We start from the raw sequence: 14,408 nt of genomic DNA on the forward strand, positions 1-14,408 counted from the left end.
CTTCACTCTTGGGGTCCAAAAACTCAATGGCAGGGAAGAGAAGTGAACCCCTTGGCAGGAGGTTAAGTCTGTATCAGGGAAGAAGGTTTGTAGAAATTAAACATGGGATCCACAAAAAATGTATGCTTGGTGGGTCAATGTGTTAGAATTTTATGTTTATATACAGATGAATGTATTGCAAAGGAATAGTAGTTTCTGATAATGGTCTAATCCTTATTGGCAAGGCACTGCTACCTCCTTGGCTGTTCTATAATCCTCACTCCTAGTACAATTACTCTGTGGTATATAGGTAAAGTATTAGATACAGATATGTATCTTACAAGATTCCTTTAATTTTTTATAAATTTTTTTTATATATTTGGTGAGTCGAACCTCTATTTTTATATTTATCATATATGTATTGAACACATACTTAAAAAAAAGAAAAGAATCGAAAACAACATACAATGTATATATACGTCAAAGGTATATATATTATGAATCAAGATGATACATCCATGGACCCCACATCACCACATCAGCCATTATCAGATAGCTTGAAGCATGTCCCCCTCAACTGGTGAATCACTACACTGTCAATGAACAGTAATTCAGTTCAACCAACATGCTGGCCACCTTGATCACCAGCCATGTGATTACACTAGAAAATTTGATCATTTCCCTCATCACCCATCTCCCTCTTCGCCTTGCCCTATTTTGGCCATATAGAAATAACCCCCATTGATCAGCTTTCCTTCTCTTTTTTTCTTGCAAATTATGTTATACTAAAGACAAAGTTACATACTCTCCCTCTTTTCCAATTCAATGTATTACCCTTCAATCTCATAATCAAGTAATTAGCAAATCTTAGTTCCAGTTTTGTACAAAAGAGTTATGTTAAAATTTTTGAATCAATTGAGTGAAATAATTTTGAGTATTCTCTATAATTTGGCTGGACTAGTCAGGGCTGCAATTCTGTCTGGCAATGGGACAGAGTCATCCCCAACTGCTACCCTTCAATGTAGAAATAGGACAATGCAAACAATAATTGTAGGAGAGTGAGGGTGAGAAAGTTTGAATAACAATAATGAAGCAAGGAGGGGGAAAAATGTGGCTAAAGGATATGATTCTGTCCAGACAGATGCTCAAAAGTCCACAAGCATGACAACAACAGTCCCCCCCTCTCCCCTTTCCCATCTCTTTCTCCATAATGAAAATTTGAAACATAAAAAAAGAAGAGCAGAACATATGCTCCTTGGGATTCCATGCGAGTCTGCCTAATCTTTGTATGATGACCTGTTTTGGGATTCTGCAGCAATTTTCAAGTTTCATATCTGTACTCTCAAGTTGAACTTGATGTCACATTAATGGTTGCAAAATCATGAAAAGGGACTAATAGAAAGAGAACATAGAGAGGGTTTGAACTTTAACTCTTTCTTTTGAATGTAAATTTTGAATACTGATAAGATATTAACTTCGTTAGTAGGGTCGGATAGACCATTTCTTACTAAAAATTAACTCAAATATCTGAGTATTGTTTGATGAGCAGCCAGCAAGAGATAGTTGAGCTTGAGCTGTATGCAAATAAGGTCACAGGAAATATGCCTCATTCCAGCATATCAGAGTGCATGTTACCACCATGTTGTCAAGTCAATGGATTCGGCCATCAGTCTTTGACTTAAGATTTTGCAATTATCTTTCCTTTGTCCCTTTCCAGAGGAGCCATGATATGACTTTAAAAAGTGATAAACAGAATTATGAGCAATGCATCCAAATCATTTTGAGTTCTTTGTAACTCTCACCAATGACTAGTTCTGCTATCGAAAAAGAAGTATATTCACATGGAAAAACAAAATGAAAGAGAATGGAGGGGTTTGTTAAAATGATCATCAATTATTTAATCATCAGTAACTTGATACACTGCTATTGGTAACTAGATCTAGGGGGTAAAGTGGTTGGCCTTAAAAACATTGCCAAATAAAATCCTAAAAGTATATGAATATACTAAGTTAAGCATTTACCAGACATGAATACATCCTATTCATGAATCATAAGAGAAGAGGGTTTCGGTGCTTTACATGAAATACAAGACAACTTTTGTCACAGTTTAGAAGTGAGCGATGATTTAATATGTACGAAATATAAGTGTAAGGCACTAGCAGTATGGATGGATGTCAAGGCTCTGTGGAAGGGGAGAGATATTGACGCCATTCTTCAGGTGTCCCATTTCTCTTCCTCAACATCCTTATTGCTGCACTTGTTAGGGGTATGGCAAGTATGTCATAATCCTTTGGGACCTGGACAATCAAGGGGACAAGATCGTAGTTCTCAAAGACGAAATCGTTGTCATGTTAATAGCCATCTATCAAAAGTTAATGCAGAAAAACTTGAGATTTTTCATGATTATCTCAATGTCATCCTTTTGTTCATTCACATCTAGAAAAGAGACAAAGGTGATGCCATCTGTGGACTATGCTCTTCTCTCTCTCTCTCTCTCTCTCTCTCTCCATCTCTTTTTTTGTTTGCCAAAGGCTATCTATAGCTGGAAAACCCAGTTTCCAGTACACGATTTTACACAAATGAAGCTTGTGCAGTTTCATGAGAGTAGGTGAAATACCTTGGGGACCTTAATCAGCTTCATATTTGCTTCCTCCAGAGTTTTTTGACCCTTCTTTGAATTGCACTTGGCACAAGCAGCGACCTGTACCAGACACACAAAAGATAAAACTATAAAGATTTGTACATTCATGGTGGTTAGAACTGGGACATCTTAAACTCTCTTTCAATCAGGTTTCCTATGGTTCCAGAACATAAAACAAAGTAGAAAACAAATCCCTCATTCATAATTAAGACTATGGGTTGGTTTGACAAAAGTGTTTTTATTGAAATGTTTAAAGTAATGGCAATCAAATGTAGCTCTTCATCAAAATTTTCTGTCATTTCATCCAAACTAATAAAAGGAAGAACCAATAGCTTCATAAAAGATTATAAATCTTCGAAGACCAAAAATGTTTCTGCATTTTAACACCTCTAGTCATCTTCCACAGATTCCCCGTACAATGTTCCCCATCTTTTCTCAAAACTTGTCCTGCTTATATGTTTAATAAATAATTAGTAGGAAAGAAGCAAACAACTTTGAGCCACGAAGATGTAGGATTATTTTCATAGCATGAATATTTTTGTGAGAAAGACTAAGCAACAAAAACGTTGTGTGTTTTACTGGAGAAAAAGAAACTTTCTTCCTCTTTGTTGTACTCTTGTATCACATTCTTCCTTTGTGTTTACTTCTTCTTAGTCTTGATTTTCAGTCAGATGAAAGGAAAATACATGACAGCAATGTATTTAACTCTTAAGCACCAATTGTAAGCTCAAACAAGAATAAATGGGGTAATCCACAAATATTGAATGACCTATCTGTTTAATTGGTCATCTTACCAGATTTTCCCATTTCCATTCCCCTCCTCTTGCAACTGGCAGAACATGGTCTATGGTCAAGTTCTCATGAGCAGAACAATACCTGTTGACAAAGGAAAAGCTTCGTTGTAAGGAAACAAACAATTGCCACTGAACTGAATTGATAAGAGATCTTTCTTTGATACAGGAAGGAACAAGAAGTACAGAGGGTTGATTTAGAAATTATAATTACAATTATATATAATGTATGGGAAAACGAGAACACAGAAACAGGAGATTTACTTATTTTGATTTAGAAAAGTGTGAAAATTTTGTAGAACAAGAAAAGTTTCAATTAAAGAGTTAGAAAGAATTGACTGAAAAAGTGTCTGAGAGGTCAAGCAAATATGAGAGGTACAAGTCAATAAATTGAACCCAAAAATTTAGTAACAATAGGTCCAATGTTTTCTCTCAGTTCTGAAGTTACACATGCATATTGAGCAACCTCCACATCATAACATAGCAACATAATTAGCACAAATTTTTGAACATATACCCTCAAGATATCACTAATGTTATTTACCAGTTGATGTCTACAAAAGCTAGTGGTTTGTTTCTCATACTCAAAGATTTAGAGGGACAAACTTTGTGACCTAAAACAGGATTATATCCTATTTGTTGATGTGATAAGGTTAACTTGATAAGGGTAGTTTTTATGAGCACTTGTGACAAGTGTAATTGTAAACAACTTACTGACAAGTGAAGTTGTCCCTAAATAGAACATTTTTGCGGCTAAGATTGGTTCTGATTCTTCTTCTCTTAACAACTTGCAGTAGATGGGGAACCTGGAAGAGTAAAGAATTAAGTCAATTCAAGTAGACTAAGTCATGTATGAAGATAAGGAACCTTAAGAAGAGAAGGTAAAGAGCCTTAAGCAGAGAAGTAGTGAAGCAACGAGAAAGTAATGGCGATAGAAAATTGCAAGAAGGATGCCACAGATCACAATAAATGATAAATGGTCCTCAACTTCATACCCTTAACACAGCTGGTATATAGAAAGATCCACTTGGAGAGTTCACGGTCTGATCATAATACTCTAGAACATCGGCCTGGATAAAAGCAAGGTAACTTAAATGCTGAAAAGAAGAATTCTATATGAAAAGGCAAAGAAGTAGATGAAGAGGTAATGCGTTATAAGTGTTTAAACAAGTAACCAATCAAAACGTAAAAATTACTTCATGTACTACAGATGAGCTATCTACAGTAAACACTGAGATTCTTGTTATTTTTTGTAGGGGAAATCTGACACTAACCTACCACCATGCTTTTCAGACATTTTATCTTATCATATAATGAAAGGGAAAACAACAGGTACTCCAAATTATAAGGAAATCACCCTTCACTAGCTTTCGTCATGTTGGATAACAATTTTAAAGAAGTAAACAACTGCAATAGCTGAAAACTAAAAAGCCTCACATGACTTCCAGCCAAACATCTAAAATGAAAAGGTGAGCCACAGTAGTCCAACCTTCTCCATGAACTCCAAACATATAGCACGCTTCCAGCAGACAACATTGACTGGCCTGGCAGGGGGTAACAAATGAGCAGATTAAAATCAAAACAAAACTAAGAAAGTAAGCCTAAATTATTAGAGAAGTAGCAAGAAAAGGCATATCATGTTGCGGGTTGAACACCAGGGAAAATGCTGTCAAATAATTAGCCATATGAACACCTTGAGAGAATTAATTGAGTTACTTCCTGATAATCAGCCACCAGACCCCTTTCAGATATTTCTAAACAGTGATAATTGATAACCTATAATACTGATTAGAGAAAATTGGAGTATGTAAGAATGGAATGGCAGAAAGCTAATACATTAAGCAACAGAGAAGCATCTCTTTTAGACAAATAGTTTTGTTTAGCTTCAGGACTATAATTAATTTATTGAGCAATGGCCTTTGTTACATATTATTCAATATTCATTAGTTTACTGCATTCCCTTTCAAATCAGTTACAGAAACAAAAGATGAGAAGAATAAGTGCAAAAAGCTAAATCCATAACTCCGAGAAGGCAAGAACCCATGTTTCTAACAAATACCCAGCTGAAATAACAAAACAAAGCATCAAATCAAACAAGAAAAGATGAGTAGTTAAGAAGTGTTTTTACCTGTAAGAGATATCCAAAACAAGACCTCTAAAACAAGCCAAATTGCCAGTCTCAAAGTCACTATCATAATCCTCTTCATCATAAAATCCTTCATCACTCACGTTCGGACGAACCTTTGCATTAAATTTGCTGCCTTTCTTCAAAGAAGAAGAGAAGTATTGTCTTGTGGCTGTAGAACCAAGAAACCTGAGCCTACGCTGAGCCTGAAGTGATTTTAACCCACCAGAACCACCAAAAACATTGCTAACAAGCTTATAATGAAAAGGGTCTTTTGGTTCAACCCCATCACCATGAAAGAGCAGCTTCAAACGTCCTTGCGGGGTGAATTGAGCCATTAACTACAACCAAGATTTTGCTCTAGTTCTCAGAAGCTTGTTTATGGTAGTTAATGTTGTTGTTCCAGGATGCTTTAGTACCAAACACAGAGAGAAAAGAGAGCAAGGAACCGTTTCTATTTCTTGGAAGAAAGAACCGAAAGAGAAAGGAAAGGCTTGAGTTTCAAAGAAAAAACCGTTGCCACAAAATATTTTGGCATGTGCTCCCGCTGCACAGGGAATATCTTCTTCACATTCAACTAAATGACAAATATACCCACCTTTCTCTGTTTTCCTTCAAATTTTCACAAGAGCAAGAAGGACCATAGCTTTTTAGTCTTTTAGACTAGTATAAATTGGAAGATAGTGGGAAGGTCCATGGAACATTAGATGTAGAATTCCCAAGTAAAAGGGAAACTAAAAATCTTATTAAGTCACTCTTCTCTTCAATCAAGTCTTGAGTTATTTTACCTTATCCAATGTTTGCACGTACATCCAAATGAAAGAATAAAAGGCAAAAATGAAAAGTGTCAATCAAGTAACATTACATATATTTCCAAGTTTTTCTTCTTTCTCTAAAATCTAATTTACAAGGTTTCAGCATTTTCTAACACAGGAGGTACAAATTAATAATATGGTATAGTTTTCAGCAAACATGCCAACCTAGAATAAAGAGTGTCCAGGGTCAAAATTGGAATGAAGTCTCTATTATTTAAATAAAATGTCTACAACAGGTAACCCTGATGTTCCTTTCAGTCTGCTCCTTCCCTCCCAGATTACTAATTACACGATGATTTGCATCCCTGTAAGTGCTGGAAGGGTAATAGATCAAGACTAAAAGTTCTTTTAAGGAAAACAGACAACCCCATATGACAACCACAGCCAAAAAGCCATGTGCCAATCCCCCATTCTTCATATATTCACACTTCAAATCCAACTCCCACCACCATGGCAGAGAAAAACCCACTATCCACAACAGAGTCAAGGTCCCATTCGTATGTATATCTGTCAGCGAATTAAGGATCAGTCAGAGGCCATTTTCAAAACATTCTTATGCAATAAATGAAAGAGGTAACACTAGTCAATCACTTCAGAGAGAAAGATAGGTGTAGCTTCCTACCATTGCTGGTTCTTCCTGAACTCCGTAAGGACAGGATATATATTCTCAAAGGCTGTGTATGTCTCATCTCTCACCTGTGACAGTCAAATAAAGAGAATTAGTAATTCCACCAGAGTGAGCATGCATAAGAGATGAACAAAGGCTTAATAATCACCTTAGCACCAGTGATCACAATCTTCCCTGACACAAAAATAAGAAGCACAATCTTCGGTTGTTTCATTCGATAGATCAGGCCTGGAAATAGTTCTGGCTCATACTGCGTTAAAACACATTAAAATAAGTTCCAATCCTTGATCAAAACAAACAAGTCTTGACATCAACAAACATGTCTCTATTATCTACACTTGTACCCAAAAGAACGAAATCTAAGAATTACAAGCCCAAACTTATCTTCATGTTATCAATGCTGTTTAACTTTGTTGCAATTTATGTTTTAAAGTAAATTTACTGAAAATTTTAACCATCATCCCCTGGGCTTAACAGCTATAAGGGCCAGTAAGTCAAATTCAAAAGGCTCACAGAAAAAGACTTAGTACGTGCATACTGCATGCACACATAGAAAAGGGCACAGGCAGTCAGGCACTCAAACCTGAGGATCCCAAATGCCCACCTAGAAACATGCATATACAGTGTTCTTATATAAAAGGAAACTACTCAATGAACAATGACCACCACTTACACTTGAAAAGGCACCATGGGAGTATGCAAGACCTTCAAGTCGGATAGGGAATTTGACATCACAGGACCCAACAATGTTCTGAATTTTGAAGTCCTGTCGATCACAACAAAGATGGTAAAAAAACAAGGATGGAAAAATACCATTGAAGGAGGAATATGAGCCCATACATGTGATTTTATTAACATGTTTTGCATGAGACAAAAGGGAAGAAATAGTGTAAGTACCTTAAACTTAGCAGGAAAACCAAGCTTTTGGATGATTCTGGCATACTGAAAGCACAAAAATAATGTTAGTTGGCCAACTTCATGATTGCATCCACCTATGCTAATGATAAGAATAAATATCACCAATCTAAATGACCTCTAACATGGTTCACAAACAGAATTAAATGACAAGCATCTCAAAGAAAAATATATACCTTCCTTGCGGCCAATTTAGACTGCTGTTCGCTTTTGGCACCAGTACAGACCTGAAGAAGCAAGGCAAACTGTTTTAGTATATCAATAATTGAACAATAACAACATGCTTAGGCTCAAACAATTGGTGCAAGCACTAATTATTTACTAAATAATTTACAACAACCGAATAAATACATATGTGTAATTTCCAATAAGAAAGAAATTACCATCTTTCCAGAAGCAAAAATCAAAGCTGTAGTTTTAGGCTCCCTGATTCTCATAATGACAGCAGCAAAACGCTGTACGGTCATTTTATAAATAAATGGGTTAGCAGCCACATAACAACAGCAGCATCAGAAGCTGCACAAACAAAAAAAACAAATATTACTAAAATTTAACCATCCCCTGTATACCTTAGGATTGTATTCTGCATTTCGTGCTTGCAGAGCAATTTGCTTAAGATCCAACTTGCAGTCTAAGTTCACAGTCGATACAATGTTCCTAGAAACACAGTAAGGCTAATACTAAGATTTCCAGATATCAACTGCAGTCAAAACCCAATCTATAAGGGATTAAGAGCACAATTGTAATAGAAGTTAAAAGAAACTTCCATCTTTTGCTTTTCTTAAAAGTTTTAATATGGATTCACACTTAGTTGAAGAATCATTACAACTTTACAAGCACAGAAAAGATATATGCTCCGATGCAAAACTTCTGACAAGTCTTAGCTCTAGTAAAGAAATTTTGCCAAATGCAACAGTTTTCAACCTCCCATTAAGATCAGTTAATGTCTTGCAATCAGGCTTAAAACAAGTCAAGCCCCTTACAATTTATTGGGCTAGCCAATTCCACTTAAAAACAAGACTGAAGTGTAATACGTGGTTAAACCAGTTGAGTTCAAGTGGTATATTCTTTCGCTCACAAGCTGGCGGGCCATGCTTAAGTTATGACATTTGTTGTTATTTATATTATTACTCATCTTATTGAATTACCCACCATCCATATCTAAGACACTCAACTACTATATCATGTACAATAAAGAAAACATGAACCAGAATTAATCCAAATCTACTCAAATCTTTCAGTTAATAGATTACAAAGTCATGCTTAAATGTCCTTGAAATTTCAATAAGAGCACACTCAAGAAAAATCAATTTCTTTACAAACAAAAACAAATCCTTTACAAGAAAAATCAATTTCTTTACACTCTTTTCAACATACACAAACACCACAAGCTCACATCGGATATCCCCTAATTCCACCTTCTTCTTACCACAATCCAATCAAAACCATCTCCAATACCAATACCCTTGCACAACCCTACACTAGAAGCACCTATCCACAAACTTCTCTCATCATCAAAAGGTCAAGCATGAATTACATGTCACTCACATATCCATAAAAACACCCTTTTCAGAATGATTTAATTGACTACCTGTCTCCAAAACCCAAAGATCAGCCCTATGCAGACAATCTGCTCAGCCAAATCACATCCCATTCAACTCAAAAAATCTCACAGACCCATATCCCAAAAACACTTTTTTTCCAACGATTTAATTAAAACCCACGTCCAATAACACCTAAGAGATCCGCCCCATCCACTAACCCAGTCAACCAAATCTTAAGCATATATACGTTTATACACAAAGAAAAAATTACACGTGTCAAAATTTAAGACAAGAGAGGCAAAAAGAAGACTTACTGAAGAGTGGGAACAATGCCAGATGGGTGCTTGGAAAGATCCACTGGCTGGCTCCCTTCCAAGCCACCTTGTTCTGCCATTCTCCTTTTTGTTCCTCACCCGAAATACCCAAAAAGAAACCCACCAAAAGTTTCCCCAAAAAATTTCTGGGTTCTTCTCTAAATTCCAGAAATCAAGAAACCCAGATCCAATTTCAACCCAAATCTATCAAATTCAAGACGTTTAACAGAAATTAGAGTTTCAAAAGGGGTAAATCTACAAACTTTGGAGGGAATGAAGAGAATACCCAAAATTAAACAAACAGATCCAATTTTACCCAAATCTAATTAAATTCAACACCTTTTTAAAGAGGAAAAAAATCAAAAATTAGGGAATTTAAAGGGGTAAATCAACAAAAATGGGAGGGAAAATAGAGGGAAAGTGTTTGAACAGAAGAGTCCTTTATAGGTTTTTGTTCGTTCGAGTATATATAAGAGAAGGAGAGGAAGACAGAAAAGGATTTGGATTTTGAGAGGTCTCGTTTTGATGATGAGGTTTTTGAGAGTTAGGTTTATAAAAGAAAGAGAGAGGCGGTGGTTCAATCGTGTTGGCATTTTGTACCCTAGATCGCCATATTTATAGACGTTGACTCCATTAGCCGGTTAACCCGCACGAGTTACCGGTTGTTGCCGGTTATGTTGGGAAAGAGCTGAGACAAGCAATGTTTTCATGTGATTTTTCTTTTCTTACAAGTTTCTGGAAGGGTAGATTCGGATATTTCCATGGGAATTGTTCCCAAAGGGCTGATTCAAGATTTTGCCCTCTTTTGTTGATGGGTTGCTTTTAGTTTTGTGGGCTTGGATTTTTTTGGCTTGGTGGGCTTTAATTACCATCTTAGCCTTGCTCGTGATAAAACGATATCAAATTTAATCTGAACTCGATTTCGATATCAAGTCAAGTATTCCAATTGATCGAATAACCAGCGTATCGTAAATTCAAAGTGAAAAAGAATGTTACAGAATCTAATATGGAATAAGTAAGAGGGTCTTGTACTGCTTATCCCATATTTTTTCTTTTCTGATATGCTTTAAAATTAACATACATGGCACATTTTATGTAAGTATCAGATAAAGCCACCATTAACACGAATGACCTGACCATTAACCCATTCGCTAGCATCAGTGGCCAAGAACCCAACAACGGGGGCAACATCCTGGCTCTGGCCAAGCCGGCCATGTGGGCACTCATCGATTGCTCTCTGCACCATTTCCTCTGTCTTACCTGCAAAGTACGTATCTGTTGCAATTGGCCCTGGTGACACACAGTTTGCGGTCTTCCTCGGAGCATAAGAAAGCCCCCCTTGTGTTTACAGTGAAATGAAATATGATGTATAACTTCATAATCTATTTAACTCCTACACGATCTTACGTTCTTGGACTTGTTAGCATAGCATTGTTACCTCAGGATTCTATCGAACTCTTCCACTGGAGTGTCGGCTACGGAGATACCCTTATCGTTGCTAACACCAGCTGAGTTGACCGAGATGTAGGGCTGGGAGTTAAAGAACTGTTCAGCTATGTCGAAGAGGGACTTGACCTGGCTAGGATCGGAGACATCGGCTTGGACTGTCAAGGCTAGTGGGGTGTTACCAAGAAAAGAAGAATTAATCTCTGCCGTCACAAGATCTGCTTGGACCTTGTTGGACGTGTAATTGATGACTAGTTTGGCTCCAAGGGAGGCCAGATGGAGAGCTATGGCTCGGCCGATGCCGCGGGAGGCACCGGTGACTATAGCTACCCGGTCATGTAGAGGGAGAGATGAGTTTGGGATGGGATTGCCACTGGTGCTGGTAGCCATGGTGCAGTACCGGTGGTCCACTAAGAAGAGTGTAACATGATCAAAATGGAACAAGAAAAGCAGTTGTCAGCTTTTTGAGTGGGTCTGCAACTAGATGTGACATGTCGAGTGGCGACAAGGAACCATTGGAAGCAGAAAAAAATATCTGTTTGATGAAGTCACAAAGTGCGTCAAAGTGGCAAAAATAGTCCTGACAAAGAAGAGGACTGAAATTGAAGGATTACTGAGCATAAATCACCAAGGGCTTGCGTTGAGTTCCATGTACGCTGTCTGAATCGTGAATTTTGTATAAATAAGAGATAAAATAAATTTAAAATTTATAAATAAAAATATTTTTCTGATTTTTGAATTAGAAATGAGACTGTAATAAATGATATAAAAAAAACTCAACTGGAATTCCATGAGAAATAATGGAGTCGAAAGTACACAATTGTCGTTTACAATTAGTGGATGCCAACGGCAAAACCTACTAAACCTGACTGGATAAAGAAACGATGAACAAAGCAGCTAAGCATATTGAACGTTTGCAAATCCATGAATAGAAACTCTGTTAAGAAGCAAGGATTGACTAACCAGCAAGGGCAGAACTTTGCTTCCCTGTTATGACTCAGACACAATCATCTTACTGATATGAAGTATTTACAAACAATCCACTATTGTGCAGCAGGAGGTATTGCAGAAGACTAAATAGGCATAAAAGAGCTGTTAACTATAATGGAAGTCCCTGATTTAGAGAAGGAAAGGGGTGAGATATTACAAAAATCCATTGTCTAAATTTGTCTTCACAAGATATCATCGTATCTTGTCTGTATGGATTTGGTCCTTGATCTTCACAATGCATGTGGCATGATGTGATAAGTAATCATACATAGCCACCATTAACACGAATGATCTGCCCATTAACCCACTCACTAGCATCAGTAGCCAAGAACCCAACAACAGGGGCAACATCATCACTCTGACCAAGCCGATTATGTGGACACTCATCGATCACTCTCTGCACCATTTCTTCACTCTTCCCTGCAAAGAACATCTCTGTTGCAATTGGCCCTGGTGCCACACAGTTTGCAGTGATGCCAGCCCCCTTGAGTTCCTTTGCCATTATTTTTATCATTGCCTCTATTGCTGCCTTTGACGCTGCGTATGCTCCAAATCCAGGCCTTAGAGCAGCCACCATTGACGATGACAGCAATATAATTCGCCCTCCACCACCACGTTTCAGCCTATTTGCTGCTTCCTTGGCGCACAAGAATGCCCCTCTCGTGTTTACACTGAAACAACATATGCAGAACTAAATAAGGTAAGGGTACTCAAGAAATGAATCTAACTTTCTTTCGCCTCAATTACATCAAAGCACAAATAAGAATTTCAGTGAATGCAGCCACCTCAAAATGTCTATAATCTCTTAACATGTTGCATCTCACCGATATGGATTCCAATACTCAAATGCAAAAGCCTGTAAATGACCCTTACCGTAACAGAAATCTATGGAGCATTAAGGAAAAAGCAGGGTATTTTTACGACTTGTTATGGTACCATGCCACCTGCAGCATGTCTAAAATTCCATGTATACTTACAACTAAAAGGTTCTTCTAAGGCTATTAAAACCTACAATTTTGCAGTAATCAACCTAATTTATCAATGGATATTACTTGTTCTTCATACCAAGAGATTGACCAAGAGGTCTGAACTTCAGCAGTATGGTATGTATTGGACTCTTAATACTATTTGTTTTATATGAACACCCAAACTAGCTGATTTATGACATTGTGCACTGAGTCTTAACAACATGTGCATAGTCACATGATTCTAAGACATAACTTCCAATTCCTAAACAAAGTAAACCCCTTAATTTCAGAATTTGCATCCTTATTTTCCCATTGACCAATCAATTAAGATAATGTTCTTCACCCCAAGAAAACTACCACTGCAAAATAATGTTCCACATTTCTCCATAGTTAACTCCAATCTACTAAGCAAATTCTAAATTTCTCATATTTTTAATCAAAATCATAAAATTTTGTACAAGTGACATGAGTACCTGAAAATGCGGTCAAAGTCCTCCAAGGAAGTGTCGGCAATTTTGGGGTACTTAGGATCCAACACTCCAGCTGAGTTCACCAGGACGTGAATCTCCGAGCCAAACGCCTGCTCAGCCGAGTCAAACAAAAGCTTGACCTGGGCGGGGTCCGAAACATCCGCTTTGACCGTAACAGCTCGGGGGCTGTCACCAGGGTAACGAGTATTGATCTGGGTAGCTACGCGATCGGCTTGTTCGGAGCTCGAGGTGTAATTGATAACGAGTTTGGCACCGAGTTCAGCCAGGTGAGTGGCTATAACTCTGCCCATGCCACGAGATGACCCGGTTACTATAGCAACTCGATCTTTGAGTGGGAGAGGGTTGGTGCTGGTGGTGGTGGAAGCCATGGGAATCAAAAAAGATTAAAACTTGGAAGAAATTGAAGAAATGAGAGAGATACTGAAAATTTGGGTTTTGTATAGTATTTAATGAAAGGTGGAAAGAGTTTTGAGATTCTGAAATCTACTGTTTCCAGGAATTGCTACTTGTTACCTTATCTTTATTGTGCCAGAAGTAGCGTTTGAGTTGATATTGTCCTTGTTTCCTTGTTGGTCCTTTTTTAACCAGTTGTCCTGTTGGAGCACATTTACTGCTTGGTTGACTGGTGACTTACATCCATACCACATGATATTTCTAAAAATGGATACTTCCAAGGCTTACTAAGAGTACAAAAGTACAAGGCAATGGAGAAGAGAATTGGAACTGTAATGGCTTTTTGAATCTCTCATGTCTCATCTCAT

General features: G+C 37.4%; 3 protein-coding genes and 1 pseudogene across 4 annotated transcripts; all 4 read right to left on the minus strand.

Moving 5' to 3' along the window:
• Positions 1–1,852: 1,852 nt before the first annotated feature.
• On the minus strand, positions 1,853–6,074 carry LOC18600284 (HNH endonuclease). The gene is made up of 7 exons (XM_007030640.3): positions 5,540–6,074; positions 4,901–4,955; positions 4,407–4,481; positions 4,126–4,217; positions 3,415–3,496; positions 2,597–2,680; positions 1,853–2,276 (listed from the first exon to the last, which is right to left on the minus strand). The coding sequence occupies exons 1-7, from the start codon at positions 5,872–5,874 to the stop codon at positions 2,154–2,156; spliced, it is 846 nt and encodes a 281-aa protein (XP_007030702.3). The 5' UTR covers positions 5,875–6,074; the 3' UTR covers positions 1,853–2,153.
• Positions 6,075–6,544: 470 nt separating this feature from the next.
• Positions 6,545–10,350, minus strand: LOC18600285 (TATA-box-binding protein). Of its 2 annotated transcripts, XM_018121592.2 has the most exons (9): positions 9,753–10,348; positions 8,464–8,551; positions 8,278–8,349; positions 8,071–8,121; positions 7,877–7,921; positions 7,653–7,745; positions 7,128–7,229; positions 6,974–7,047; positions 6,545–6,858 (listed from the first exon to the last, which is right to left on the minus strand). In XM_018121592.2, coding segments are annotated over exons 1-9 (606 nt in total). In that variant the 5' UTR covers positions 9,833–10,348; the 3' UTR covers positions 6,545–6,857. The 2 variants fall into 2 exon arrangements, with proteins under 2 accessions (XP_017977081.1, XP_088662233.1); XM_088806107.1 differs by lacking the exon at positions 6,545–6,858 and having other exon boundaries at positions 6,970–7,047; positions 9,753–10,350.
• A 394-nt stretch (positions 10,351–10,744) lies between these two features.
• On the minus strand, positions 10,745–11,804 carry LOC108662043 (NADPH-dependent aldehyde reductase-like protein, chloroplastic pseudogene; annotated as a pseudogene).
• Positions 11,805–12,152: 348 nt separating this feature from the next.
• Positions 12,153–14,200, minus strand: LOC18600286 (NADPH-dependent aldehyde reductase-like protein, chloroplastic). The gene is made up of 2 exons (XM_018122388.2): positions 13,630–14,200; positions 12,153–12,859 (listed from the first exon to the last, which is right to left on the minus strand). The coding sequence occupies exons 1-2, from the start codon at positions 14,013–14,015 to the stop codon at positions 12,451–12,453; spliced, it is 795 nt and encodes a 264-aa protein (XP_017977877.2). The 5' UTR covers positions 14,016–14,200; the 3' UTR covers positions 12,153–12,450.
• Between the last annotated feature and the right edge of the window lie 208 nt (positions 14,201–14,408).

Source organism: Theobroma cacao, chromosome 5, assembly GCF_053813885.1.
Source record: "Theobroma cacao isolate CCN51 chromosome 5, ASM5381388v1, whole genome shotgun sequence".
Classification (NCBI taxonomy): Eukaryota; Viridiplantae; Streptophyta; class Magnoliopsida; order Malvales; family Malvaceae; genus Theobroma; species Theobroma cacao.